Source organism: Brassica napus, chromosome A3, assembly GCF_020379485.1.
Source record: "Brassica napus cultivar Da-Ae chromosome A3, Da-Ae, whole genome shotgun sequence".
NCBI classification, from domain to species: Eukaryota; Viridiplantae; Streptophyta; class Magnoliopsida; order Brassicales; family Brassicaceae; genus Brassica; species Brassica napus.
The window spans coordinates 28,655,771-28,680,731 of record NC_063436.1 but is presented as its reverse complement, the minus strand read 5'-3'; the positions used below and the strand labels follow the sequence as shown (position 1 = coordinate 28,680,731).

At 33.3% G+C, this 24,961-nt stretch overlaps 4 protein-coding genes across 4 annotated transcripts; all 4 read right to left on the bottom strand.

The window, feature by feature from the left end:
- Positions 1–892: 892 nt before the first annotated feature.
- On the bottom strand, positions 893–4,291 carry LOC106444726 (peroxidase 45). The gene is made up of 4 exons (XM_013886173.3): positions 3,940–4,291; positions 3,517–3,705; positions 1,542–1,707; positions 893–1,456 (listed from the first exon to the last, which is right to left on the bottom strand). The coding sequence occupies exons 1-4, from the start codon at positions 4,153–4,155 to the stop codon at positions 1,050–1,052; spliced, it is 978 nt and encodes a 325-aa protein (XP_013741627.1). The 5' UTR covers positions 4,156–4,291; the 3' UTR covers positions 893–1,049.
- A 5,243-nt stretch (positions 4,292–9,534) lies between these two features.
- On the bottom strand, positions 9,535–13,084 carry LOC106441025 (cadmium/zinc-transporting ATPase HMA3-like). The gene is given in 10 exon segments (XM_022716995.2): positions 9,535–10,123; positions 10,126–10,366; positions 10,464–10,666; positions 10,779–10,981; positions 11,065–11,392; positions 11,642–11,779; positions 11,867–12,122; positions 12,214–12,311; positions 12,397–12,654; positions 12,730–13,084. Coding segments are annotated over 10 exon segments (2,289 nt in total). The 5' UTR covers positions 12,932–13,084; the 3' UTR covers positions 9,535–9,761.
- A 1,476-nt stretch (positions 13,085–14,560) lies between these two features.
- On the bottom strand, positions 14,561–15,799 carry LOC106442814. Its single transcript, XM_013884456.3, has 2 exons — positions 15,720–15,799; positions 14,561–15,595 (listed from the first exon to the last, which is right to left on the bottom strand). The coding sequence occupies exon 2, from the start codon at positions 15,576–15,578 to the stop codon at positions 15,024–15,026; it is 555 nt and encodes a 184-aa protein (XP_013739910.1). The 5' UTR covers positions 15,579–15,595; positions 15,720–15,799; the 3' UTR covers positions 14,561–15,023.
- Positions 15,800–16,433: 634 nt separating this feature from the next.
- LOC106441024 (villin-4-like) lies at positions 16,434–22,519 on the bottom strand. The gene is made up of 22 exons (XM_048764679.1): positions 22,281–22,519; positions 21,501–21,624; positions 21,288–21,387; positions 21,145–21,213; positions 20,820–21,056; positions 20,577–20,754; positions 20,363–20,495; positions 20,130–20,292; positions 19,909–20,056; positions 19,578–19,834; positions 19,428–19,496; positions 19,275–19,343; positions 19,029–19,166; positions 18,821–18,949; positions 18,555–18,702; positions 18,285–18,436; positions 18,070–18,198; positions 17,923–17,988; positions 17,496–17,832; positions 17,177–17,415; positions 16,991–17,105; positions 16,434–16,908 (listed from the first exon to the last, which is right to left on the bottom strand). Exons 2-21 carry the CDS (start codon positions 21,554–21,556, stop codon positions 16,992–16,994), a joined length of 2,931 nt encoding a protein of 976 aa, XP_048620636.1. The 5' UTR covers positions 21,557–21,624; positions 22,281–22,519; the 3' UTR covers positions 16,434–16,908; position 16,991.
- Positions 22,520–24,961: the final 2,442 nt, after the last annotated feature.

The window sequence follows — 24,961 nt, the reverse complement described above, 5'->3', positions numbered from 1 at the left end:
GTAATCTCTCCTACATAAGACTCTTCTTTATATTTTTCGGCTAAGAAACTGTTCTTATATATCTTATTTAAGAAACGGTTCTTAACTTCTTTTAGTTAAAATTTAAGAAAAGGTAAGAACCATCTCTTATTTAAAAAATTCAGTTAAAAGACTGAGGTTGATCATGATCTAAAGCAGTGATAATAGTCTCGAAAAAACATGAATATAAGCATAGGACAAAAGTGTTGGGATTGTGAAATCCCGTGTCCAACTCTATCTTATCTTATTAGTACGATATTGTCCACTTTGGGCCTTAGAGGCTGGCTCGCATGGATTTACTTTTGGTTTCCTTCCCAAAAGGCCTCGTACTATTAGAGTTGGACATCTCTTTATATATTAGACTTTCCTTTGTCTAATATCCGATGTGGGACTTAACTTGTTATCTCACATTCTCCCCCTCAAGCTAAGGATCACATCCATCTCGTGTGTTTCCTTCGGCGAATTATCTTCGGTACCACCTTGTACCAGTAATCGCAGGGCTTTCTTTTTAGAATGTTTCTCCCACAACACATCACAGGTTCCATGATCTTCTGACGTTTATGCAACATACCTTCTCTTTCCTCTTCTACCCGTTCTTACTTAAAGGGTATTTTAGTCTTCTTGCATCTCTTTGTCAAACCTGGCTCTGATACCAATTGTTGGGATTGTGAAATCCCGTGTCCAACTCTATCTTATCTTATTAGTACGATATTGTCCACTTTGGGCCTTAGAGGCTGGCTCGCATGGATTTACTTTTGGTTTCCTTCCCAAAAGGCCTCGTACTATTAGAGTTGGACATCTCTTTATATATTAGACTTTCCTTTGTCTAATATCCGATGTGGGACTTAACTTGTTATCTCACAAAAAGGAGAAGAGAAACGAAATAAAACCATCTTATTATTTAGTTTACGTTTCCATTATCGATACTTTTGAACTTATTTATTGAAAACAATACGAAATTTTATTTTATTATTAAGAAGAAAAATACGAAATCTTCTTAAGGAATAAAAGATAAAACCCATCAAATCAAACTAATTGAAACGTGAACAATCCCTTCGAATCTCACCAGCATTACCAGTCTTAACCCCAACACGACCCAACTTGGTGATGGCTGAGACAAAAGCTTGCCTAAATGCAGTTTCACTGTTGGCAAACGAGTTAACCGTAGCTCTAGACCGTTGGTCTGTAAACAATACTTGATCAGACGTGAAAAGACCCTTTCCTTGTTGAAGGTTCTTGAAGTAAGCGTTGTCGAATGTACGTGGCGTGGTCGGGTCCATGTTGATCGCGATACGTGGGTCCACACGTTGCGGGCACATCTGGCGAAGCTGAAGCGCGTAGCCACTGTTCAAACTCGGGTCGATACGGGTTCTAGGGCTAAAATTGTAAATTCGGTTTGAGAATTTTCCACAATGTGCGAATCCGAGAGTGTGCGCTCCTGAAATTACAATAATATCTTGTGTTTATTTTTATCTTCTAAGTTAGATCCTTATCTCAATAGTTCAGTTTGGTTTGTTACGAACCTGAGAGGGCGATCATGTCGGTTTGAGAGAGACCGTGACGGTTGAACATGGCGTTGAGCTGGTTTAGGTTAAAACCGGGCTGTGGCAAATTGTTTTGAACGCTTGCCGTCGTAGATAATCTGCCATCTCTCCTCCCTAGCTCCACCGGGTAGCTAGGTCCTCCGGTCTGAACATTTTATTGTTAATTATCCGATTATATATATTATCAATACTATTAAAAGGGAAGGAGTTTTAAAAAATCTACCTATAAAAGTTATTTGGACTTTTTCATTTAACTCATTATTTTTTGGTCTTACCTTAAATTTAGACTAACAATATGTTACCATATATTTCTCTAACAATAATTTATTCAATTCTTTTATTTATTCAAATCTCACTAATAAATCCTAATCATTACTATTACTATATTTACCATTTTGATTTTAATCGTAAAAGTATTAAAACTAATATAATGTTTTATATTATCACTTTTATCATATAATATATGATTTAAAACAAGAGAAGTTACACGACATATATGTGTACATTTTAACTTCATCTTTCCTTTATAATAAAGTAATCATATAATATATAAACTTTTCCACTAAAATCTCATATTATATACTAAAATTTCAACCGTCTATAGTTTGATGGATATTTTCATATTTAAAAATGAGTTTTCTGAATATTCATGTTACATTCACAAAAATGTAGAAATTCATTGGTTCTTTTAAAGCTAACCCGACTTCACGATATCAGTATTGATTATTCAGGATTTTGAAAATTATTGGTTTAGATATTATACTTTTATGTACTTTTCACTTAAAAATGAATCAACACTATTAAAAGAGAAAAAGTCTTAAAAAATCTAATATAAAAAATTGTTGAAGTCATGTATAACTTTTTTTTTTGGTAATACCATTAATCATTCTAACCATACAATATTTTATATATTTTTAACATATCCTAATATTATTCCTTATGATACTTTTACTCAGAAAAATATTTCATCAACCATGTTTTTGTACAATAACGTTAAAACTCTATATCAGAAGGTTGTTAGAGCTGATATGGACGTAATGGGTCCAAATATGTTCGGGTATTTAAGATCCTAAAATTTTTGAAATATCTAAAAAATCTGAAAAATATTTGAAACTCTAAACAAAAACGCAAAAAATTCAAATACCTAAAAATTTAAAATCTGACACGATGAACTGAAAAATGCCCAATTTTTTTTTTGAAAATTTACCCGAAATCAAAAACTATAATCGTAAACCAAAAACTTTAAAAAAAATATCCATAATACCGGAAACATATTCGAAATATCCAAATATACCTAATAAACACAACATGTTTATTATGAGGTCTAGGGTAGGACCCAGACTCAAACAAAGACATGCGGGTCGGAAAAAAAACCAATAAGTTATCTTCTTTGGACCTGAACTAAACATATATTTTTGGATCGGTTCGGTTTATTTTTTTGATCCGGATATAATTCTCATATCTAAAAGAAACTTACGTAAAAGTGTATACATATAAAATCTCAAATAAACTAATTCGTGGATTATATAACTGTTAAAATTATATTTTTCGATATAATAAGACTTTGAATTATAATATAATCCAAAAAAATCTGCGCTTTCCAAGCGCGGATCAAAATCTAGTTAATAATTATATTATATACTATAATATATCAATAATTCGTTTTTATCCTGACTATATGACCTCTTGTTAGTTGTACTCGTATAAAATGATTACGAACCTCCAACAAAAGGTGTCACAGTATTATAAAAATATATATAGAGATGAATTTTTAACTCAAACAATGCATACTAATATATTTTTTAACTCCAACCATGGTATTTATATTTACTATTTAATAGTGAGTAGCTTTTCACCCGCAAAAGCCAATTTTCAATACCTCGGACATTATAAAATTAAGGACAAGAAAGAGATGAACATAAATATATGTTACTAGAAAAAGGTATATTCATACCAAAACGACGACTTCACGAGTAGCGAGAGCTAAAATGTCAGCACATGAAACTTTGTTGCGGCATTTAGGATCTCTATCAACGGCCTGTTTCGCCTTCACCACCGTGTCGAATCCGTCTCCGGCCAATGACATGTCATCTGGATGGTCTTTCTCCGACGGAGATGCTATCAATATCGAAGCATCACATCCCTAAATATTCATAAAAAATAAGAAAATTAAGTTTGTCAATATAATGTAATGTTTGAAGAAAATCTATGTAAAAGAAATCAAATGAATTTCAATCAAACTGAATTTCATACTGTAAGAACTATGAACACAATCTTATATACATTCAAGATTAAAAAAAAAAATGATAGAGTTCCTATTGACATATAAATATAGTTTTTTCTTTTTGGAAAAAAACATAGAAATATAGTTACGTACGCGAACGAAGCAATCGTGGAAGAAAAGGCGGAGGGTGGCGGGAGCAGTGACAAAAGTCTGCTGGAATTTTTGACGGACGGCATTACGGACAATGGTTTCTACATTCGGACATGAGTTCTGGTAGAAACCTGTCCGAAGCTGAGCAGAGACACATGAAGAAAAGAGAAGAAGAAGAGAAAATATGGAGAATATTGTTTGGTTAGTCTTCTTCTCCATGGCTAATTATAATTTTATTGTATTGGTTTAAACTTTAAAGGGAGCCTCTTCTTATATATAGGAGTTAGAAAGAGTAATTTAAATGATGGATGTGGTACAAATTGAGCTATTCAAATATAATGATGATATGATGATTAGTCTGAAGATCAGAAGATGTGTTCAGTGATATATTAAAATAAGCAGGAGAAACTGTTAGGAATGTGGATGTAACACTCCATCTAAATATTGACAACTTGAGAGGAAGGTAAGGCAAGGCTCCGACTTAATATTTTAATCGTTCTTTCTATATTTGTGTATATAATCAAGTAAATCAAGAAATTAGCTGTAATCTACTGGTCTTATTGATGGAGACAGTGATTGTAGATGTATAAACTTTGATCATTGCAGAATTCGAATCACCAAACTGTGAGGTTCTCGAAATAATACCCCTAGTTGTTTTAGGTAATTTTTGTTGTTATACAACAGATAATGTTTTTAAATATGTCGATAATTTTAACTATAAAAAATTATGTAACCAATTATGATTTTACTATTTTGTTTATAGTTAACTAATTTTATTTTAAATAATTTTTTCAATGATTTTTGTTGCAAAAGTAAAAATTTTAATATATGTGCAGTGTGGCAAAACATCCTCTATATGAAACAAAAAGGCATTTAATCTAAAAAATAAAAGATTTTAAAATAATAAAAAATTAATTAAGATTTATTTTGTGCTTGAATGATGAACCCTTTTTTTGGACAAATGTTAGTTCAACTTCTCTTTTAAAAACTTTATCTGACTTTCCCCTCTTCTTTTTTCATTATTTTAATATTTATGAATTTAGAAAAACTCAGCGAAAAATTCTCACTAGCATGCTTTTATAGTTGGGAAAATTGTTTTTTTTAGGCAAAAATGATAAATATATCTTATTAGGCTAATCTCATATATTTTATGTCCTATTAGCCTTAATATTTTCAAAATGGCAATATTGTCCTTAATTTCAATTTAAAAAATTCGAAATTACAATTAATAAAACAATTGTTAAATATTAAAATATAATTTTAAATAAAATAATTAAAAAATATTAAAAATCCCTAAAAAAAACATAAGTTCGAAGTTTTTTTCTCTCAAAGGGTTCGATCAATCCGGTAAGAAACCGTTCTCTGAACCGTTCGATCCTGATAAATATATCCAGAACAACGATAATATGCAGAGCATATGCTGATAGACCAAGCCCATGTCAGTCGATTATAGAAGCTCGATCCCACTTCTATCGATCAGTCGCGTCTTCGGGATCGATGGATCCCGTGCTCAGGTAAGTCTTCCAAATCGATTTCCTGATTTTCATCGGTTAAATCTGGTTTGATTCTCACTTGATTTGAACCGAACAAACATGAGCTGAACTTTTAAAACTCGATTTCTAATCAATCAAACCCATTTTTCTCTTCTCCTTGAGGAACAAGGGGGGGGGGGGGGGGGAGGAGAAGTTTCCAAATCGATGTGGGGGGGGGGGAGGAGAAGTTTCCAAATCGATGTTTTAATTTTTTTAATTTAAAAATTGATTTTATAAATCACGATTTTTTTTAAGTCGATTTAATAAATATAAAGAAACTAAATATTTCCAAATATTCTCTTTCCACATTTTGTAACTGATTATCTTTATCCGTAGAATATGTATTCTACTATATGTAGAACACAGTAAACATGTTTGAAATCGATTTCTACTAGTTTTAGATTTATAGTAATGTGTAGATTCCGATTTCTATAGGTTTTAGATTTATAGTAATGTGTAGATTCCAGATTCTACAGATTTTAGAAAGATAGGTTAAGCGCGGAATGTGTTTTCCAAATATTTTTAGATATTATTTACGTAGATCACATATTGTAAACATATTAAATTCAATGAAAAAGTAGATTACATTTTCTACTGTGTAGAATGTCAATTCTACTTTTTGTAGAACAAAATATGAAATTACGATTTAAATATTTTTAGAATTGAAAAAAAATACCAATAAGTTGATATAGGTATTTCATCCGTAGTTACTATTTTTTGAATTTTTTTTGTTTGTAAAACTATTTATTTGATTTATTTTAAAAAATTCTAAAAGATATTAGAGGAAAAAAATGGTACAAAAAATAAATTAGCTTAATAGGACATGATTATCATTTTTGGCCTACAAAAAACAATTTTCGTCGACTTTAGTCGAAGAGAGGGATTAGAGGTGCATTAAAATTTTTTAAACGAAACGAGAAATCACTAATTACATTTTGAATTTTTGTGTATGTGGATAGTCTTACATATGCATGTATAAACTATGTTATGAACAAGTGTACCGTATATGCATGCATGCTTATCTTTGACAACTCAATCGCATGTTACCACTTCTCACCAACTACTTAAAACAAGATCGAAAGGGACAACTGACAGGAAGAAGACTTCATCTTATTTGATTTTACTAAAAGGCATCTACCTTATTTTTAAAATTACAACATGGAATATAATCGAATGTTGACTTGTCAAAATTAACTAATTCATATTCTGAAATTACTGAAAATTATAAAAATAGGCTTAGAAAATTAGCTAGTCTAGTGGCAATACCTTAGTCATGTATTCAAAATATTGCGAACATATTTATAAAGCATAGTTTAGTTTTACAATTTGGAAATATATCAAACTAGCTATTTCTATACCTTTGAGCTATTTCCATTTTTATAAGTAGCTCTGATCGAAAATTCAGTTTTATTCTAAGATCTAAAAATGCTATTGGAATATGGTTATGACACCAAAACTGGTGCCTCGTCATACATATTTTGTTTCATGCATGCAAAACTTACTTGATATGATGAGGTTATATCTGGGAATCCATATCATTGAAAAAGTATAGCCGTCTTTTATTTTATCTAGTTACACTACTATTAATTAGAAGTTTCTTTAGATCAATCCATTAAATTTCAAGTAATCTGTATGTATTTTCATAGTACTGATTTTCATCGGGACAAATTAAGACCTAATCCGAATTGTAAATTTTATTAAAAAATTAATCTTTAGCTGTCTCTATTTTTTTTGGTTAAAGTAATCTATAATTGTCTTATTGGAAACAATTTATAATAGTTCTCTAGAAAGTATTTATAAACTGATCCGCAAAAAAAAATGTAAGAAAACTATAATGGCTAATAGTTAAATCAGGCGTCACGGTCACGAACATGTTCCTTGATGCTGTAATATTGTCAATAATTGAGTTGTTAGTGTTATCTTTTATTAATCTTTTTAATGCCTCCCTTCCATGGCGTGGCGGCTAAAAAAAGCTTTTGAAAAAGGATAGAGCATGTCATTGTAATTCAAACTGCCAATTAAGTTAATCATCCGAAATCTTTTGATTATACAAATAAAATAAATAGCTCGATTTATAAAAGCGTAGAAACAAGAGTTTGTTAAGAGATCTTACATCATGAGTCATGACTAGTGTGTGCAATTTACATGATGACAACATGCATCTTAATAATTGCTAATTTAGCTCTAGCTATTCTCTTGAGATGGATATTAAATTTAGTTAGAAAATTAGTTTTGTCTCGATGATCTAATTTAGTCTAAAGTCTAAATTAAAAAGTCTCGGATGCTATTATAATCACGGATTAGAATAGGACAAGCTAAAAAGCCAAAAATCATTAGGGTGTTCGTTAAGACGTCCAACTAGAGAGATGTGTGGCAGTATGTGTTGAGTCTGTTGACTCATCTAAGTTAATAACTTGTACATTTACGTTTGTATTATCCCAAATAGTTATGTAATGATTTTTCACTTTTGGTTAGATTACTTGTTTCCTTACTTTGGGACTATCGGTCTTTTTATCTGGACTAATTTTTAAATGAATTAGTAGAAAACTGACTTATCACTATGTTAGTTAATTTCAAAAAACAATTTGATGTTTCAGAAAAGTATATATAATTTTACATTGATTACAAATTTATATCATTCAAAATAATATACTCTCCGTTTTGTTATATATGACGTTTTAAAACTTTTGTTTTGTATCAAAATATTTGACGTCTTCCAAAATTCTATGTAGAAAATGACGTTAGGTTTTCTATACCTTTGTACTTGACTAATTAATGATTTATGATCAAAAGTAAATTGTACATTAAAACAATTAAAGAAAAATAGAATATACATTATTTTTTTAACGCTGATTTATTATGATATTACAATTATGAAAAATATTGAATAGACAATTCAACAACCGACAATACTACCTGTCTTATGAAGATCTACGACTAACTGCATTACCTGAACCGTCCTATGAAGATCCACGCTTGACCGGATTTACTTGCACTATGTTGAAGATCCCTTGTAAGTTTTTCTTCCGTAGTCTGCATAATTATCTAATAAATTGCTTTCGCTGGAAATTGAAACATGGACCTCCTGTAATATATAATTTGCAAGAATTCAAACATTAGATCTGAGTGTTGAAACCTTTAAATCTTAACCACTAGGATATAGTGTTTCTACCAAAATATACATTAGAATAGTTTTTTTTTTTTTTTGTGAAATCATCTAAAACGTCAACTAAACAAAACCAAGGAAAGAGTAATATTTATACTTCTCATGGTAGTGTGGCAACTTAAGGTGGGTTTAAGGTCAAGTGATGAATTTTATAGAAAAAATGTCACAAATATCACATTTATAGTACCACTTTTCATGTTTACACTAATTATTTTTATTTTTCATTTTTAGTGAAAAGTAAAAGACATTTAAATATACACAATGATCAGTTTTATTAGATTTTAAACCATGTGATTTTTGTGTTATATTGAGATTTAAATTACCACTGGCACCAAACATTTGTTTTCGTCTAAGTCAGCCAATTGGGTCAATCTCTAGTTAATTATTTGAGCACAGAGTTATAAGTCTTGACGCCTCTAATTATTTGAGGACATAGTTAAAGGAACGACGCCCTCATGAGTAAGTAGCATCTTCTCTTGTATTGGGTTCCCTTCATTGACCGAGAAATATATATTTTTGACCGAGAAACAATTAAAGAGATCAATAAACTTCTTTAGCATTTTTGACCTGTGGATTATCCATAAACTCATGATTAACTATTTTTCTACATGCAAATTTAATAAGCTTTAGCAGGGAAAATCCATATCATATATATTAGGTGTAACAAAAAATTTAGAATCCAGTGTGTTATATTTATCTTGATAAGTTATTAATAGGAGAAACTAGTATGACAATAGACTGATAGAGTTTTTGTAATCTTTAGGATTTTCATGGGATCCCGGTGAATTTTACCTTTTTTTTTTGGTTATTGCTACGGTTTCATAAAACCATAATATTCAAGGAACTTGTTTGTTTTAATTGATTGAAATGGTGAAGTAGATGAATAAGACTACAAGAGGATACTCCTTACTAAATAATGTATATTTATAAATATCGGTGACATAAGAAACACATCCAAACACACAAATTTGTTCTAAATAGAGACTAATATCCATCTTATTAAAACTAATTGGCATAGTTTTGCATCTTCCGCCACAATAATTTCCAAATACTTCGCACACATATTACAATACATTCAATTCTATAATATTATTATTATGTAGTACTTACCAATTCATACAGAATGATCAGAAACTCTGTAAGTCCTCTGTTTGCTTGTCCTTAGGGCCACTACAACAACCAGAGCAACAACTCTTTTTACTTGTCTCCCCACTCTTCTGCAACAACCCCACTTCCAGATCCTCCACTTCAGGCTCCTCAAGCTTCACCGGTGACAAAGGAGAAGCACGGTAACATACAGGCGCAGCTTCACGCTCATCACGTAGAAGCATCATACTATTAAGTATCACAAGCAAACAAGTTCCTGCATCTGCAAGAATAGCTGCCCAAATAAGAGGGTAACCTACCAAACCAAGCACCATGATTGCTCCTTTAATGCCCACAGACAAAACCACATTCTCAATCACTTTCCTATGACTTCTCCTCGCAGTCTCATCCCTTTAGGTATCTTGTTTATGTCGTTGGACATAAGAATGATATCTCCTGTCTCTGTCGCAAGTGCTGACCCTGAGATCCCCATTGAAATGCCAATGTCTGCTTTGGCTAAGGCCGGTGCATCGTTAAGCCCGTCTCCTACCATCATTGTAGGCCCTTGGCTCTTGAACTCATCGATGATTCTTGCTTTGTCTTGTGGAAGAAGTTCTGCATGAACTATATCCAAAGCGTCCCCTAGCTGTAAAAATGATAACGTTTTGGTTATTAAAAAATAAAAAATAAAAATAAAAATAAAATAGAGAAGGGAATGATAAGATAATATGACTATGCTTCACCTGTTCTTGAATAGACTTGGCTGCGTCTTGGTTATCTCCTGTGAGCATTGCGGTTTTGATGTTTAAGGACTTGAGCTCCTGGAGAGCTTGAGCAGCCCCATGTCGACAACCGTCCAAAAGGCTAAAACTTCCGGTTAGTTCTTCTCCAATGTATATGTAACCAATGGTCTTACCCCGCTTCATATTAGCTTCAATACCCGGAACTTTATTTTACATCACAAAGAAAAAATCTTGAAAATGTTATTTAGGTAAGAAACAATATAACAACACTCAAGACTGTTCATAAAAAGGAATGTTACTAGCTTTAGTTGAGACCTGTTAAGCAACCAGCTCTATGTGCAATTCTTTTGTTTCCAATGTAGATATCTTGACCATCTATTCTCCCATAAACACCTTCTCCTGGAAAGTTCTGAAAGTTCTCGACCATATCAGGCGTAGGCTCAACAGAAACTGATCTCGCGTAGTCAATAAGCGCAGCTGCCATTGGATGGCTTGACTTGCTTTCGATGCTTGAGACCCTAAGAAAACATCTCAAAAGTATCTTAACATCCATTTGATCACATAGGTTTAGTTCCTGAGGGAAAACTACATAGATACTTACCAGTAAAGCAAATTTTTCAGATTGATATTTGGAGAAAGAGACTTAAAGTCCGAGACCGTGAACTCGGCTTTTGTAATAGTTCCTGTTTTGTCAAAAGCAGCAATCCTGATCTTTGCCAAGGTTTCTAGACAGTCACCGGTTTTGATCAGAAAACCTGATGTAGCTGCCTTAGTGAGAGCACAAAAGGTAGCAACGGGTGTGGATAGGATAAGAACACATGGACAACCGCTTACCAACACAACAAGTGCTAAGTGGAACCAATGGCTGAGGTTGTCAACCTTTAACAGGACTGGGATGACAGAAAAACATGCTGCTACTACAACAACAGCTGAACAAACCACAAAGAAAAATGGGATCCAGATCATGATCTATGATTACTGACAGAACCGGTCATAGATATAGCTAGATGAAACATTCGCCTATTGCCTTCAAATGTTAAATGTTTACTATATATATATATATATATATATAATATCATTTAGCCCCTAAATTCATTTAAATATATACATATATGTATTGATTATTAAGTAATTGTTTATAGTCTAATAAAATCTTAGGACTGGGCCTGATTACTGACCTGGAGTGTAGTAGCGAGAACATTTGTCAATAAACCGTTGAGTTTTGGTTTGGCTTTTCTGAGCTTCTTCTACAAGCTTAGTCATTTTTGCAACCACACAGTCTCTGGCTAGAGAGGTAGTTTTGACCTTTATATAACCTTCAATACAAAAAAAAAAAGTTGTGTCAATGAGCTCACAGAGTTTAAGACCATTTAAAGACCAAGATAATGATATTGTTTTAGTACCATTAAGATTTATGGTAGCAGCCAAAACAGTAGAGTCTCTTTGTTTGGAGACAGGGAACGACTCTCCTGTCAATGTTTTCTCATCCACGTCACAGCTTCCATCCACTACAATTCCATCGATCGGTATACTTTCTCCAGCTTTAACTGCAACAACTGTGTTTATTCCAACGTCATCTACGTCAACTTCTTGTCCAGTTTCCGCTATCACTGCCTTTCTAGGCGCTAAGCTCATCAGGGACGACATCACTGTGCTTGCCTGAAAACAACCGTTACTCCAGAACATTGATGAACAAAGAGAAGTTAAACATTTGTTTCTTTCAATATAGAAACTCTATAGATAAGCAGACCTTGTGAGCAGCACTTGACTCGAGCCAATCTGCAACTGAGAATAGAAACACAATTGTAGCAGCTTCTGTGTAATCCTCCATACACACTGTTGCGATCACTGTCAAGAACAAGCTTAGATATGCATTATTACACCAAATAAGAAAAAACAAAAAAAAACTTAGGAATGATTGATATATTTTTACCAGCAATTAGAGTGAGAGCGTTGATGTCAACCCTAAACCTTGTGACAGAAGCTACAGCTTTAGCGAGAATAGGAAAGACTCCAGCCACCACAGCAACAAGAGCGAACCACTCAAGAGGGCTATAGAAGTATTTGAGGAAGGAGAGAGCAAGCAATACACCAGAAACAACTGCAAAAGGGCTTGGCCATTGACTAGTCAAGCTTGTCTCTCCGTATGGTCTCACGCTTGCCTCTAACCTAGCTTTATTCAGTGCCTTGACTGTCAATAAATAAATATTAATATCAGAATCAAGTCAATATAAATAAATTTTGTTTTTTTTTCGAAGTTATGTACCGATTTGAAGCGGAGAAATCAAGAGGATGTCGTGGACAACGATGACGGTTCTAGAAGGGACGATGACGGAGAATTCTTTGACGCCGTCAAGAGGACGAAGAATTTCTCCGACAAGACAAACTTCAGATGAACAGCAGATTCCGACCACATCGAAGTAGCTTGTCTGTAACTTCTTCTTCGTTGTCTCTTCACCGTCGGCCATCTGTTGGATGCGCGAAAGGTTTTTGGACAGAGAAATTCGTGGAGAAGACTTTTAAAGGGTTGTAGTATATTGGGGTGTACTTTTTGTTTATTAGGATCTATACCTCGAAAACGACTTTCTCGTAAAAAAATTAATAAGTGGATAAGAAAATATGAGATGGTTTCCTCAGGACATTTGTCGTGGTATTATTAGGTTATTATATATTTTTAATTTAAATTTAATTATATAATTAAACTATACTCCTTCCATTTTTTAATATAAGTCGTTTTAGAGAAATTTTTATTTTCTAAATTATACGACGTGTTAAGCTAGATGAGCTTCCAACCTAAAACCAATTGATGCTAAGTGGAGTGGTCAATCCATCTTATATATTGCTGAGGATCCTTCCAATATCCGATGTAGGACATTTATCCCTAATACGCCCCCACGAGATGATGACTCTTTGAGCGTCAATCTCGGAATGCTCGGGCAAGGATCGATAAACCGACTTTGGGCTGGATCGATAATGGATCGGATTGGACTGCGTAGATCGGGCTCTGATACCATGTTAAGCTAAATGGGTTTCCAACCTAAAACCAATTGATGTTAAGTGGAGTGGTTCATCCACCTTATATATTGCTGAGGATCCTTCCAATATCCGATGTGGGACATTTATCCCTAATACGACGTTTTCAGTTATCTATATAAAATTTATTAATACTTAATATTATATGACCAATGATAATATATTTTCTATTTTATTATTGGTTGATTTGTGGTTAGGTAAATAATTAATGATATTTTTGTTAAGAAAATATAAAAAATTAATGATTTCTTAATCTATGTGCACAATTGTAAAACGATTTATATTAAAAAACAGAGAGAGTATTAAACTATTTTTATTTTATTAATAAATTATTCATAGTATACCATCTTTAGTTGTATATTTCTCTTGTTATTAATTTTATATAAATAGATAAAATAAAGTTTTATAAAAAAAATCAAGTTTTGTGGAGAAAAATGAAATCGATCTCCATTTATGAAATTTATAGATACACAATACTAATATACATGTAGTTTCTGAAATATTTTCTGCTAACGTTAGATATACAATTAGTTGAGGTTATATTGAAGACTTAAGCATCATAAATGATTTTGCCAGAGATTTTTGGACCTGTATCCGACATTTTGAAGCTGGCAACGAAATGTGATTCGATTTCTTTTGGTTGGATCTCTTGACAGAACAATGTTTTTTTTGGGCGTAAATGTTAAAATCGAGAGAACAATGTTATTGCTGATAATTTAGCAAAGCTTAGTCTTGTTAATTCCCTCTTCTATAGGCATGGGACGGATCCGGATATCCGGAAAATTTAGAGTATCGATCCGGATCCGTAGATTTAATATTCGAATCCGGATTCGTGGTTTTTTTATATCCGTCTCGATATTCTATTATCGCGGATATCCGGTTCTGGATCCGTAAAAATAAGTAAAAATAATATTTTAAAAAATACTAATTTTTTTAATATAATACATGAATTAAATATTTAAACAAGATTTATAAATATATTTATATATGTTTATAGTATTGTAACTAAAATAGAATATTATAAAATTAATTCATGTATAAATATTAATATATCAAATATAAATATTAATGAAATTTAAAGATTTAATGTGTTTTAAAAATACGGATCTGGATCTGGATATCCTGACCTAAAAATTAAGATATCTAGATTCAGATTCGATTTGGACAGATCCAAGATTTTACTATCTGGATTCGGATCCGCGTATCTCGGATATTCTATTTTCAGAGCGGATCTCGAATCGAATCCGAATCTCGGATAATAAGTCTCATGCCTACTCACCTAACTTTTCTGTTTTAAATTTAATGAAGTGTTTCAAGAAAATAATGATAGGGGCAGAAATATACTCATGCCCAACTAACTATGTTGAAGAAATTGGCATTGGTAGGTTTTGAAACATCCTTTGTTTGTGAGACAAAAACAGAAAGATTTTTCGAGATAGTTGGTGGTGAAAGTAATGTAAGAAGATATTTACAAAAATAATTACAGAAATCAAATTGCAAGACCAAAAAAACAGTTATTCATGGTATCTATGGTAGATTTGATTTTGAACCAATGAATTTAAATAAATCATCGTTCAATTTGTCAGGCAATGGTGGCATATGCTTCATCTGGTCCGGCACATTCTCGTTGAGCTTGTTGACAAGTACCATGATATTGTCGCGGGATTTGTTGAAGAGTGTAAGGTTTTCTTCGAGCTTTGAGGAATATGAGAGATTATCAAAAATCTGATAAAACAGTTTCCCGTTTTGGTTAATTACCTCATCGATGACCGCATCTTGAGGAGCTGAGTTTGAACTCTCAGCTTTGACTCTTCCCAATTCTTTGATCCATCTGCAACGCATAGCGATGTCTTTGGTGGTCTTATTTGGAAACTCTAATGAGATTCTCGCGTAACGTGAGACACACGAATATTTAGAAGCGTCTTTAGGTTTCTTGAGTAGGACGTTATCTAGAGTTGCTTGTTCTTCAGGGGTCCATACCATGGCGAATCCAGTGTCGTTTTTCAAGACTGGTCTCTTCAGCGGGGTCCTTGGCTCCTCGGATTGATTCATCACTTCGTCTGTGCCGGAATTATTCGCCATCAAGCATATGCCAAAACCTCAAACAAACAGAACCCTCCAAAAATAAAAACCTCAAACGGTAATTATAAAAAATGGAAAGAAAACCCTAGCTCCTAAAAAATCAAAGCAAAAATAATAATAATAGAGAAGTGTTTTATTCACCAAAAATTCTTAGCTCCTGGTAAATCAAACTAAAAGATTGTTTTAGTCCAGTTAAAATTGGGAGGACGCACTAGGTTATTTGCCCTAGCTACGAAATAATAGTTTGGGTTATATCATATATATATTAGTTGGGAAGAATTTAGGCTGAGAATAAAAGTTGGGCCCAGCTGATAACAACTTTCTCCCTAAAAACAAATTAAAACAATAATTTATAATTAAATTGATTTATTTAAAAAAAAACTTTTCAGATTCATGAAATTAAAAAAAAAATTTATCTCTAATCTACAAAACCCCAAATTAGTTGAAAACAGACCAAAAACGAATTAAAAAAAACAACAATCACATGTATTTATAAAATAATAATAAAATATTTTTTTAACCAAGTAAATGAATTATCTCTACCAGAGTACATGGGAAGGGCAAAAAAATGAAAAAGGTTAAAAATAAGGACTTATTTGTGATATAACCATAAAAAAAAGTTAAATTAGTTTTGTAGAAAGATGTTAGAGAGAGATAGGAAGAGAGAAGAGGAGAGAGAGGATGATTTTGGTTATATAATGAATTAGAGGTTTTTGTTTGGTTATACCACCTAATTTCCCTAAAAATAATTAGGGAGTACGAGAAACAAAAGTTTCAGAAATATAAGAATACGCAACAAAAGAAGAAGCTCTAAGCCAATTTGAATGCTTGGGAATCAAGTTAAATGGTAAAAAGAATACGAATGTGTTCAATTTCTTAGATTCATGTGAGAGTTTGAGTTTGTACACTTTGCTATATACCAAAAAAAAAAACGTCACACAATTCTTGAATTCTGCCAAAAAGAAAAAGATAAAAAAGAAATGCAGAGTCTATTTGTTTTTATGAATACTCACTAAATAAACTCTTCCTTTTGCAACCAAATTTCCTCAATTTGATAGCAAAGTAACCCCAAGAATAAATAAATCAAAGACTCAAGGCCAAAACCTGTAACCTTAGCCCATCAAACTTTTTTTTTTAAGTTGGAAATGATAAAAGAGAGAAACAAGCAAACTGATGATGAAAACAAAGGTGAAAGATTTGAAGGAGAAAAAAGATGAAAAATCAGGGGAAAAGAAAACTGCTCCATGAAAAAAATTGTTATTAAGCTTCTATCATGGGGAGCAGAAGCAGCTTAAAATGTACTGACACTGTCCCTTGAATCTTATCCTTTCTGAAAAGAAGAAAAGGAAAACACAATCAAACTTCATTTTTCTCTGTCCAATAAAAAAATAGATTTTGTGTTTGGATTATACCTCAGAAGAGTTGAACAGCCATCTTGAACTTGTTCTGTTTCCATTTAGGCAGCTTGTAGAAAGCTTCTTTCGTCATACCAAATTTCTCTTTGAACTCCTCTGATGAAAGGTAAGCCTATAAACAAAGACCAACACCAATCAACATCTTCTTCAAATCAAAAAGCCCTTTGCTGGTTTGAACTTTACCTCTCTTCTTGTTACATCAATCTCTGAGATAGGATCAGCAGAAGTTGTCTTGAGACGTTCGTATGGGTAAGCTGGCAAATCTTCTTCATCTTCCACTCCTTCCTTAGCATCTTCTTGGATCGTCAGATATTCTATCCTGCTGCTCATTGATTTCTCCTCCTCGTTCCCATTCTCCTTCTTCTCCTCCTTTCCATTTGAGTTGGATTCTGGTGCTGGAGACTCGGGTGTCTTTGGGCTCGCTTCATACCCAATAAAAGCTCAAAATGTCAATACTCAAAAGTGAAAAAAGAGGTGAATCTCTAAACCAAGATTCGAATACCTTTGAGTGATTTTGGTATTGAAGGTTCTTGGGGAGGTGTTTTTAGTTGTTGTTCGAAAAGGGCACTACGAGAAGCAATGGCTGAAGACTTGGGAGCAAGCTTTGAGGAATCAGGAGTAACAGATCTAGGGTAGAGTTTTCTAACTACAGGGGGAGGTGTTGAGAGGTTTCTTGCGTTTTGGCTCTCAAACGTTGCTGCGAGTGCATTGAAAGCTGGAGATCTTCCCCTCACGCGAACCCTGTCTGGACTAAACGACATGCTTCTTGACCGCTGCTGTGATTTGTCTGGAACACTAGCACGGCCACCGTATGAAGCTGGAGTCCTTCGTTTCGGTTTCTAATCATCAAAACAATAACCAAAGAGAGAAATGAACACACAAACTCTGAAGAATCATCAACAAGGAGGAAACCATGAAAGATTCTTTACCTCTGCAACTGGAGTTCCACCATTTTTGACGATTCTGAGTTTTCTCTGGAATGAGTTTCCATGCATCTGTAAACAAAATAAGAGTGTTTCCTCCTTTGTCAGGGCTTTCCTTCTTTCAGTATTTATTGAAGGTGTTATAGTACTTACAGCAGACTTTGAGGAATCCCAAGAAGTGAAAAAACGGGTGAAGAAACTTGGCTCACCACCTTCCATGATCACATATATAGGTGCTTCAGGGGATAACTTCTCCAGGAGAGAATCTTTCTCAATGAATTTCTAAGGAAACAAAAGGTATAGATGAGCAACTTTTCCTAAAAGTTTCAGAATCAAGAGTTTTTAACAATGCTTCTAATGAATCTGACCTCTCCAATAGTTAAGGCTTGCAACTTGTTCTTGGGGACTACTTCTTGGCCAACCCATACGAAGATCTCTGAGTGGCAGTCTACTATAAATATATCTTCTGTCATCAAGTCATCCTGTGTGAAGTTATATATCTCTGTCACCTTCAGAATTTCTGGATTAATTTGCATTTCAGCAATGAAAAGAAAAAGACGCAGTGTCAGTATTGAGCAATTACAGCTTGAGCTTAAACTTCTATTGTTAAAAAAAAACAGAATAATGATCTTCTGTACCTTTAGAGAATGTGCAGGAGAACAAGTGAGGGTCACTCTCAGGTTCTTTTGTGAGCTTTTGGCTCGAATATTCGGTTTTGCCTCCTAATAACTCCCAGAACTGTTCTGATTCTGAACCTTCCTTTTGTGCTCTAGTCTGTAGGTTTGGCTGCACAAAAAAAACAACATAACAGATGCTGCTTCAGCGACACTCAAAACGTAACTAAGGCCTTAATGGAAACATAATTGACTTATCCTTATAGCAATTAAGAAGAAACTCATCTTACCTTAATAAGATCAAGCTGTCTCTCAACAAGTTCCTGGTCAGTTGAGGTTGCTAGATTCCCAGTCCAAGTAAAGACAGAAGTATCATTATGTAGTATGTAACAGTATGAGGAGTTCAGTGATGAAGCAACCTGTTGACGTTAATCAACAGTATTAGAAGACATGAAGGTTTTAATTTTAGAGGACGAAGAATGGGAAAATGACACATACAGGTTCAACTTGTATTGCTTGCATATTTTCAGGACCAGACCCTTGAATGCGGAATAGAGCAAGACCATTCTCATTGTATGTATCATCATCAACTTCTTTCTCTGCTATGTATTTCTTGTATCCACTGCTAATACCACCCTGTAAAGATTCAACCACCGCAAACAATGTCAGCAGATGTTGAAAATATCTTTATAAACCAGAACATTGATGATAAAACAAAACTACAGGCTGAAACTATCGCCACACCTTGAAAACGATAAAGCTTTGCATAATGACAAAGAACTGAACAGGTTCCTTTCCTTCATAGATGCGAGCCTAGACACAAGAGAATGAAAATTTTCAGAAGAAAGAAAAAAAAACAGATAATATACTTGTGTAATGAATGCAGAAGAAGATTACTTGAGCTGGTACAAACTTCATTGATTCAACCATTTTGCTCGCCATAGACACTGCAGAAGCTCTTTCTTCCTACACATATGATCACAAACTCACAATTCTAAACCTACTTGCACCATGTAAGAATTTGATTTTGTTATTTGGAGAGCTCACCTCCACGCTTTGCTTTCCGAACCAAGTTCCTATAAGAACTTCTTCTTTTTCTTCACCAGGATAAGAATACTGGAAAACATAGCAATCTCCACTGTAGAATTTCGAATGATCAGCAGCTTGAAGGAGAATCTTTTGCTGACCATTCACACGCCACACCTGCAGATTCCCAGTGCAATCAATGAAAGCTTGGATCTCTTCTTTAGGTGGAGCAGCTTTCATTAGCCCTCTCACATTCACTCCTTGCCGTTGCAAAAGTGCTAAAAATGACAAAACAAAAACATTAAACAACAATGAATATCAGCTGAGAGTAAGTATTTAAAATAATACTCACCGGCAACTCTGCCTCTACCATCCTCTGACACAGTTGTATTAGTTACTTGGGCCCATGTATCAAACTTTGATCTGAATGTAACGGTCTCAAACCCTTCTATTATGCGGATCATTTGCGATTTGGGTCGCTCAGATGAACGGATCATTTCCTGTATGATTCTTCTAACATCAGCAAACACCATGGTACACAACAAAAACAAAAGATTTCAAGACTCCACTTACTTCTGCTGCTCCACTTGCAGTTTTTCTATCATCAAGAGATGTGGTTCTTCCCATCCAAACAAACATTTCAAGTCCACAATCAAGAATATAACACTTGCTTGTATCCAGCATCTCTCTTTTCAAAGAATCTCCTTCAACAGGGTTTGCTTGTCCCTTCTCCACACTTCAATTTCACAAAAGATTCAGTAGAAGCATTATGAACTCAAAATATATAATATGAAACACAATATTACCAGAATAATTTTTTGATATCGGAAGTGTGAGTTTTGTCTTCATCATTAGCTGTTTTTCTAGGTAAAGGAGCGAATCCACCAAAGAAACCCCAAAACTCTCCACTATCAGCATCAGCCATAAGTCTCCCATCCTCTGCAAATGTAAAAAAAAAAAAAAATACAATTAGAGATGATAAAGACACTAATCCCTAGTTAAACCACTCGGCTCACTAACCAACAGTAGCAACTTCACATGTTCCATCATGGTAAGTATCTTTAATATACTGAACCACTTCAAGTGCCTTAGCTCTCTCTTGGATACTTGAATTAGATCCATTGAATTGGAAGATCTTGGACTTTGTGTCAAGAATGTAAATATCATCATGGGTTAAAGAACTCCGAGCAAAAGTAACCTGTAATCACAGTTTAGACCGTTAGTGTGTAACCACAACGTGAGATAAAGGAATGTGTGACTTGCCTCCTTGACATGGACCACATGTTTTCCTCTGCAGACGAACAAGCGGGTAATATGTTCTTCAGCTTCCACATGTTTGAATCCTGAAGCTACTCCACCTTCTTGAGGTATGATACATGGCTTAAAATAGGACAAGAATTTCTCGGTCTCGTGGCCTTGGACTTCACGATACTGAACTGCACGACCTCCTAGAGCTGCATCTAATTCAACCGTCTTAACTGCAGCAGTCCCAGCTTCATCCTATTTTGAAAATAATATATTATAAATCTTCCAAAGTTCTCTCCATCATTCTAACTAAACGAAGAACATATAAGAAGAGGGGGCTTACCTGAGAAGTATCTTTACCAAGCCAGTAATGGATATCATGGCGCAATGCACCAGTTTTTAACGCCGTTGTCTGACCATCAAAGGAGTTAAACACTTTAGCCAAGGCTCCATCAAGAAAAAAATAGTTCCTATGCTCTTAGTTACCTTCAATACTATGTAGGAGTCTCCGGTGAAAAACTTCCCAATGGAAGACTTTGGAATGGGGGCAGGGCTGAAGTTCTCTATACGCCATACCTCAATACCGCTAAATTAACCGTCAAGGAGAATCTCATATGGATATAAACAAAAAACCGAAATAATTTGAAATCAAAAAGTACATAATAAGACTTGAGTAAGGGATTGGAAGGTGAAGGATACGCTTTCTGTCCAGCTCCTTGGAAAGCTGGGTCCAAGTCTCTCATGGAAACAGACATACTTAACCAGTCTTTTTACCACACTCTCCAACTTATAAACACTGAAAAGGATAGAGACCACTAATAACCTATGAGGCAAACACCGTTAACAAAATGCAAAACCAATCCAAGAACACATTTCATTATAGACCACAAAAATCTGATTGTAACAGGCATAGTTCTATCGATTGCAACAGTACCATACACACTAAATGAAAATCCCAACACTGGATTCAGCTGATAAATAGAAGGGAAACCAGAAACCAAATAGAAGCCAGGAACAAACAAACAAACAAAAGTTTTCTTCTGAATTGAAATGAAATGACTGTACAACTAAGAATCCAAACCAGTCAACATCAACTCAAAGTCAATTCCAGTCAAATTACAAGGCGTTTATGAAACAATCCACTCAGGTTTGCCGCCAAAGAGAAAGAAAAAAACTCTGAAAATTAAGTTACATGGGAAGTGTAGTTTTCAATTCCCCAGACAATATGAAACAAAGGCAAAGACTCTCCATTCAAACATCATCATATCTCACCAAACCCCAAACCTTTCTACCATCACAAAGCTCAAGGATTTAAATATCTCTACAAATCTATTTCACTTATTAAACTAAATATCTTCCTTCACACCAGACATCTATATCTTCCCAATTAGATCAATGGATACACAACAAAAACCCAGAAAGCTGAAAACTTTCAGAGAGAAAACAAAAAACCCAGAATATACGAGTTTCAGTATTTACCTTATTCAGCTCAAAGCCCAGATCCAATCTGATGAGAACAAATTGCAAAAAAGTACAAAACTTTACTCAAATTTGCTTCCTTTCCTTGGGAGACGAAGCAACAAAGATGAACAGAAGAAGCAGAGAGAGAGAGAGGGAAGCGGATTGAAAGCTTTATCTAGAGAGAGAAGGAAAAGGCAAAGGAACAATTTTTAAGAGAGAGAAAGGTTGGAGGGAATGATGAGGAAGGCAGGCGTGCTTATCACTAACCCATGAACTGTAAAAATCTTTTCATTTATTAAACATAAACCAAAACAGAGGAGTCAACAGAAAAAATTAGACCTTTGCAGAAAAAAAACTGTTCTTCAGAAAACAAAATACAGTAAAAGTTAAAACTTTTTACAGTTTTTCATTAGTGATTAATGTCGTTACTACTCTTGAGTTTTTGACCATATTAAACCAGTAATTAATGGAGATTTGTCGCAAACATAAGAATTAAAAATCCACTTTTTTACCATAAATGTTTTGACTACACATACCCTTCAGGTTTAGACCACAAATGCCAGAAAAAAAAATTGAATATCATTTAATGAAACATATTTTCAGAGTTTAGAACAAAAAGACCATTAACAAATAAATTTGGTCACATCTCTTTTTATCCTATTTTTTCTTTTACAAGAAATTAGATTATTTCCATCAAGTCCATCTTTTCAGAAATACTTTGCCGTTACTAGTTATGGAATTTCAAAACATTTTTAGGAATCTGAAAAAGAAATTCATTGTTTCAAACGTCTAATATAATCATAAGTTCATAAAATCAGATTTAAGTATTAAAATAAAAATTTGTTACAAAAAAAAGAAGAACAAACAAAAGGTACTATTACCTTTAACTTTAAGGCTGGTTGTCATACTTTCTTGCTCTTTCTCTCTAGTCTTGGTTTAAATAATGTTGAGCTTTTTGATGATTGATTAGAAATGGGTTAGTTTCATGAATTAGGAGAAAAGATAAATAAAAGTCTGATAATTTAAATAACTTCCGTAGATGATTAAACTAGACCAATCTTTGTTGATAGAAAAATGTATTTCCTCCATTTTTTTTTGTAACTGTATTTCCTCCATTTCATCGTTACTGTTTTTTGGAATTCTCACAAATGTCAAGAAATTGTTTATAATTGACGTATTTAAGTCATTTGCATTGTTGTAATTAAACTACAACTATAACTTGTGTAAGCAAATATTGGCTAGCTTTCCCATAACTAATTTAAATATTTGATTTATTTATTTTTAGAATAATCAAAAATATTAAGAAACATTTTAATCGACTACTTTAAGTTATTTTATAATCCAGTGTTTAAAGTATTTTTCTTAAATTGCAATTTTTAAGTTTTCCCAAAACTAATATAAATATATATAGCTAATTGATTAATATGAAGTACAAAGAAAATATAATCTTCAAGCATTGATGCACGTACCTCACTGGTTAGTAAACATAAAACGAGAATTTCTCAAAATTTTAATTTGGTACTAACCTAATCCAACATTTAACGAGTATTTTAAGCTTTGATAAAAAACGATAATTTCTAAGCTTGAATGAGCGTACCTCATTGGTCGGCATATATCTAGTATTCAATGGTCTTAAATTAAAAAAAAGTGTCAACGGTCTTTTTTTTGCTAAAGGGTAAGTGTCAATGGTCTTTGTTTTCTTCTTGTTTTTACTATAACGTCTGCTGTTTTTTCTTGAAAAATGTAAAAAAGAATTAGCAGAGACAGAAAGACTGAACAAGAATGTTCTTTTTCAGAAACGAGGACCAACTTGTCTATAGATTTTATGTGTTTGGTATAGTTCTTACATTTTTGTTAATTTTCGTTACATATGGTTAATCTTTTTGTTTACATACGTAGACGCACGCAAAATTTACATATGATTAATTTTGTTTAAACCAATAATTGTTTTAGACTTGCATCTTTCTAAAATCCGAATATATAAATGTGAGACTAGTTTAACTCTTATTAGCAATAATGTACACACGTTTCCCATGCTTTGATTCCATAATCTTGACCCGAAATTTGATTCCATACATATAGACCCAACCAACTTAAATTTAAGTACTCTAGTGATACTTTAAATCATTATACAAGAACCTATGATACTACTTTATATTTCCTTTTCGACTACACGTCCACAACTATACACATAATCACAGAAAGCCTATTAATCACGTAATGAATAAATAAGTAACAAAAGCATCAACTTTCGTTGTCAAAGAAAACAAACAAACATTAGCAAATCTTGCCAGCGTTTCTATGGGACCGAAATGAACAGCAAAATTGTTTGTAGTGTTTCCCTAACTAAATTTTCTTCTAATTCATGTACGTCCCTGTTATCATAATGATAAATATCTGAACGCGTTCAATAATTGTGATGTGGTTGCTTAACATTTTAGACTGTATATGTAAATACTTTGGTAACTAATATGAAGTATACAAATAAATCAAGAAATGAGAAATGATAGGAATTTTTGAAACCAGCTAGCAACAGTCAAATATTGAAGTAAATTTTGTTAAAAAATGTAAGAAAATAAGAAATTCATCGATCGATTGGAAAGACCATCATCATAAGTTCATAACATTAAGTCATTAACCAAGGTGATTCCCATATTATATAGGGTACACCAGACTGCAATATACAAAACATACACAAA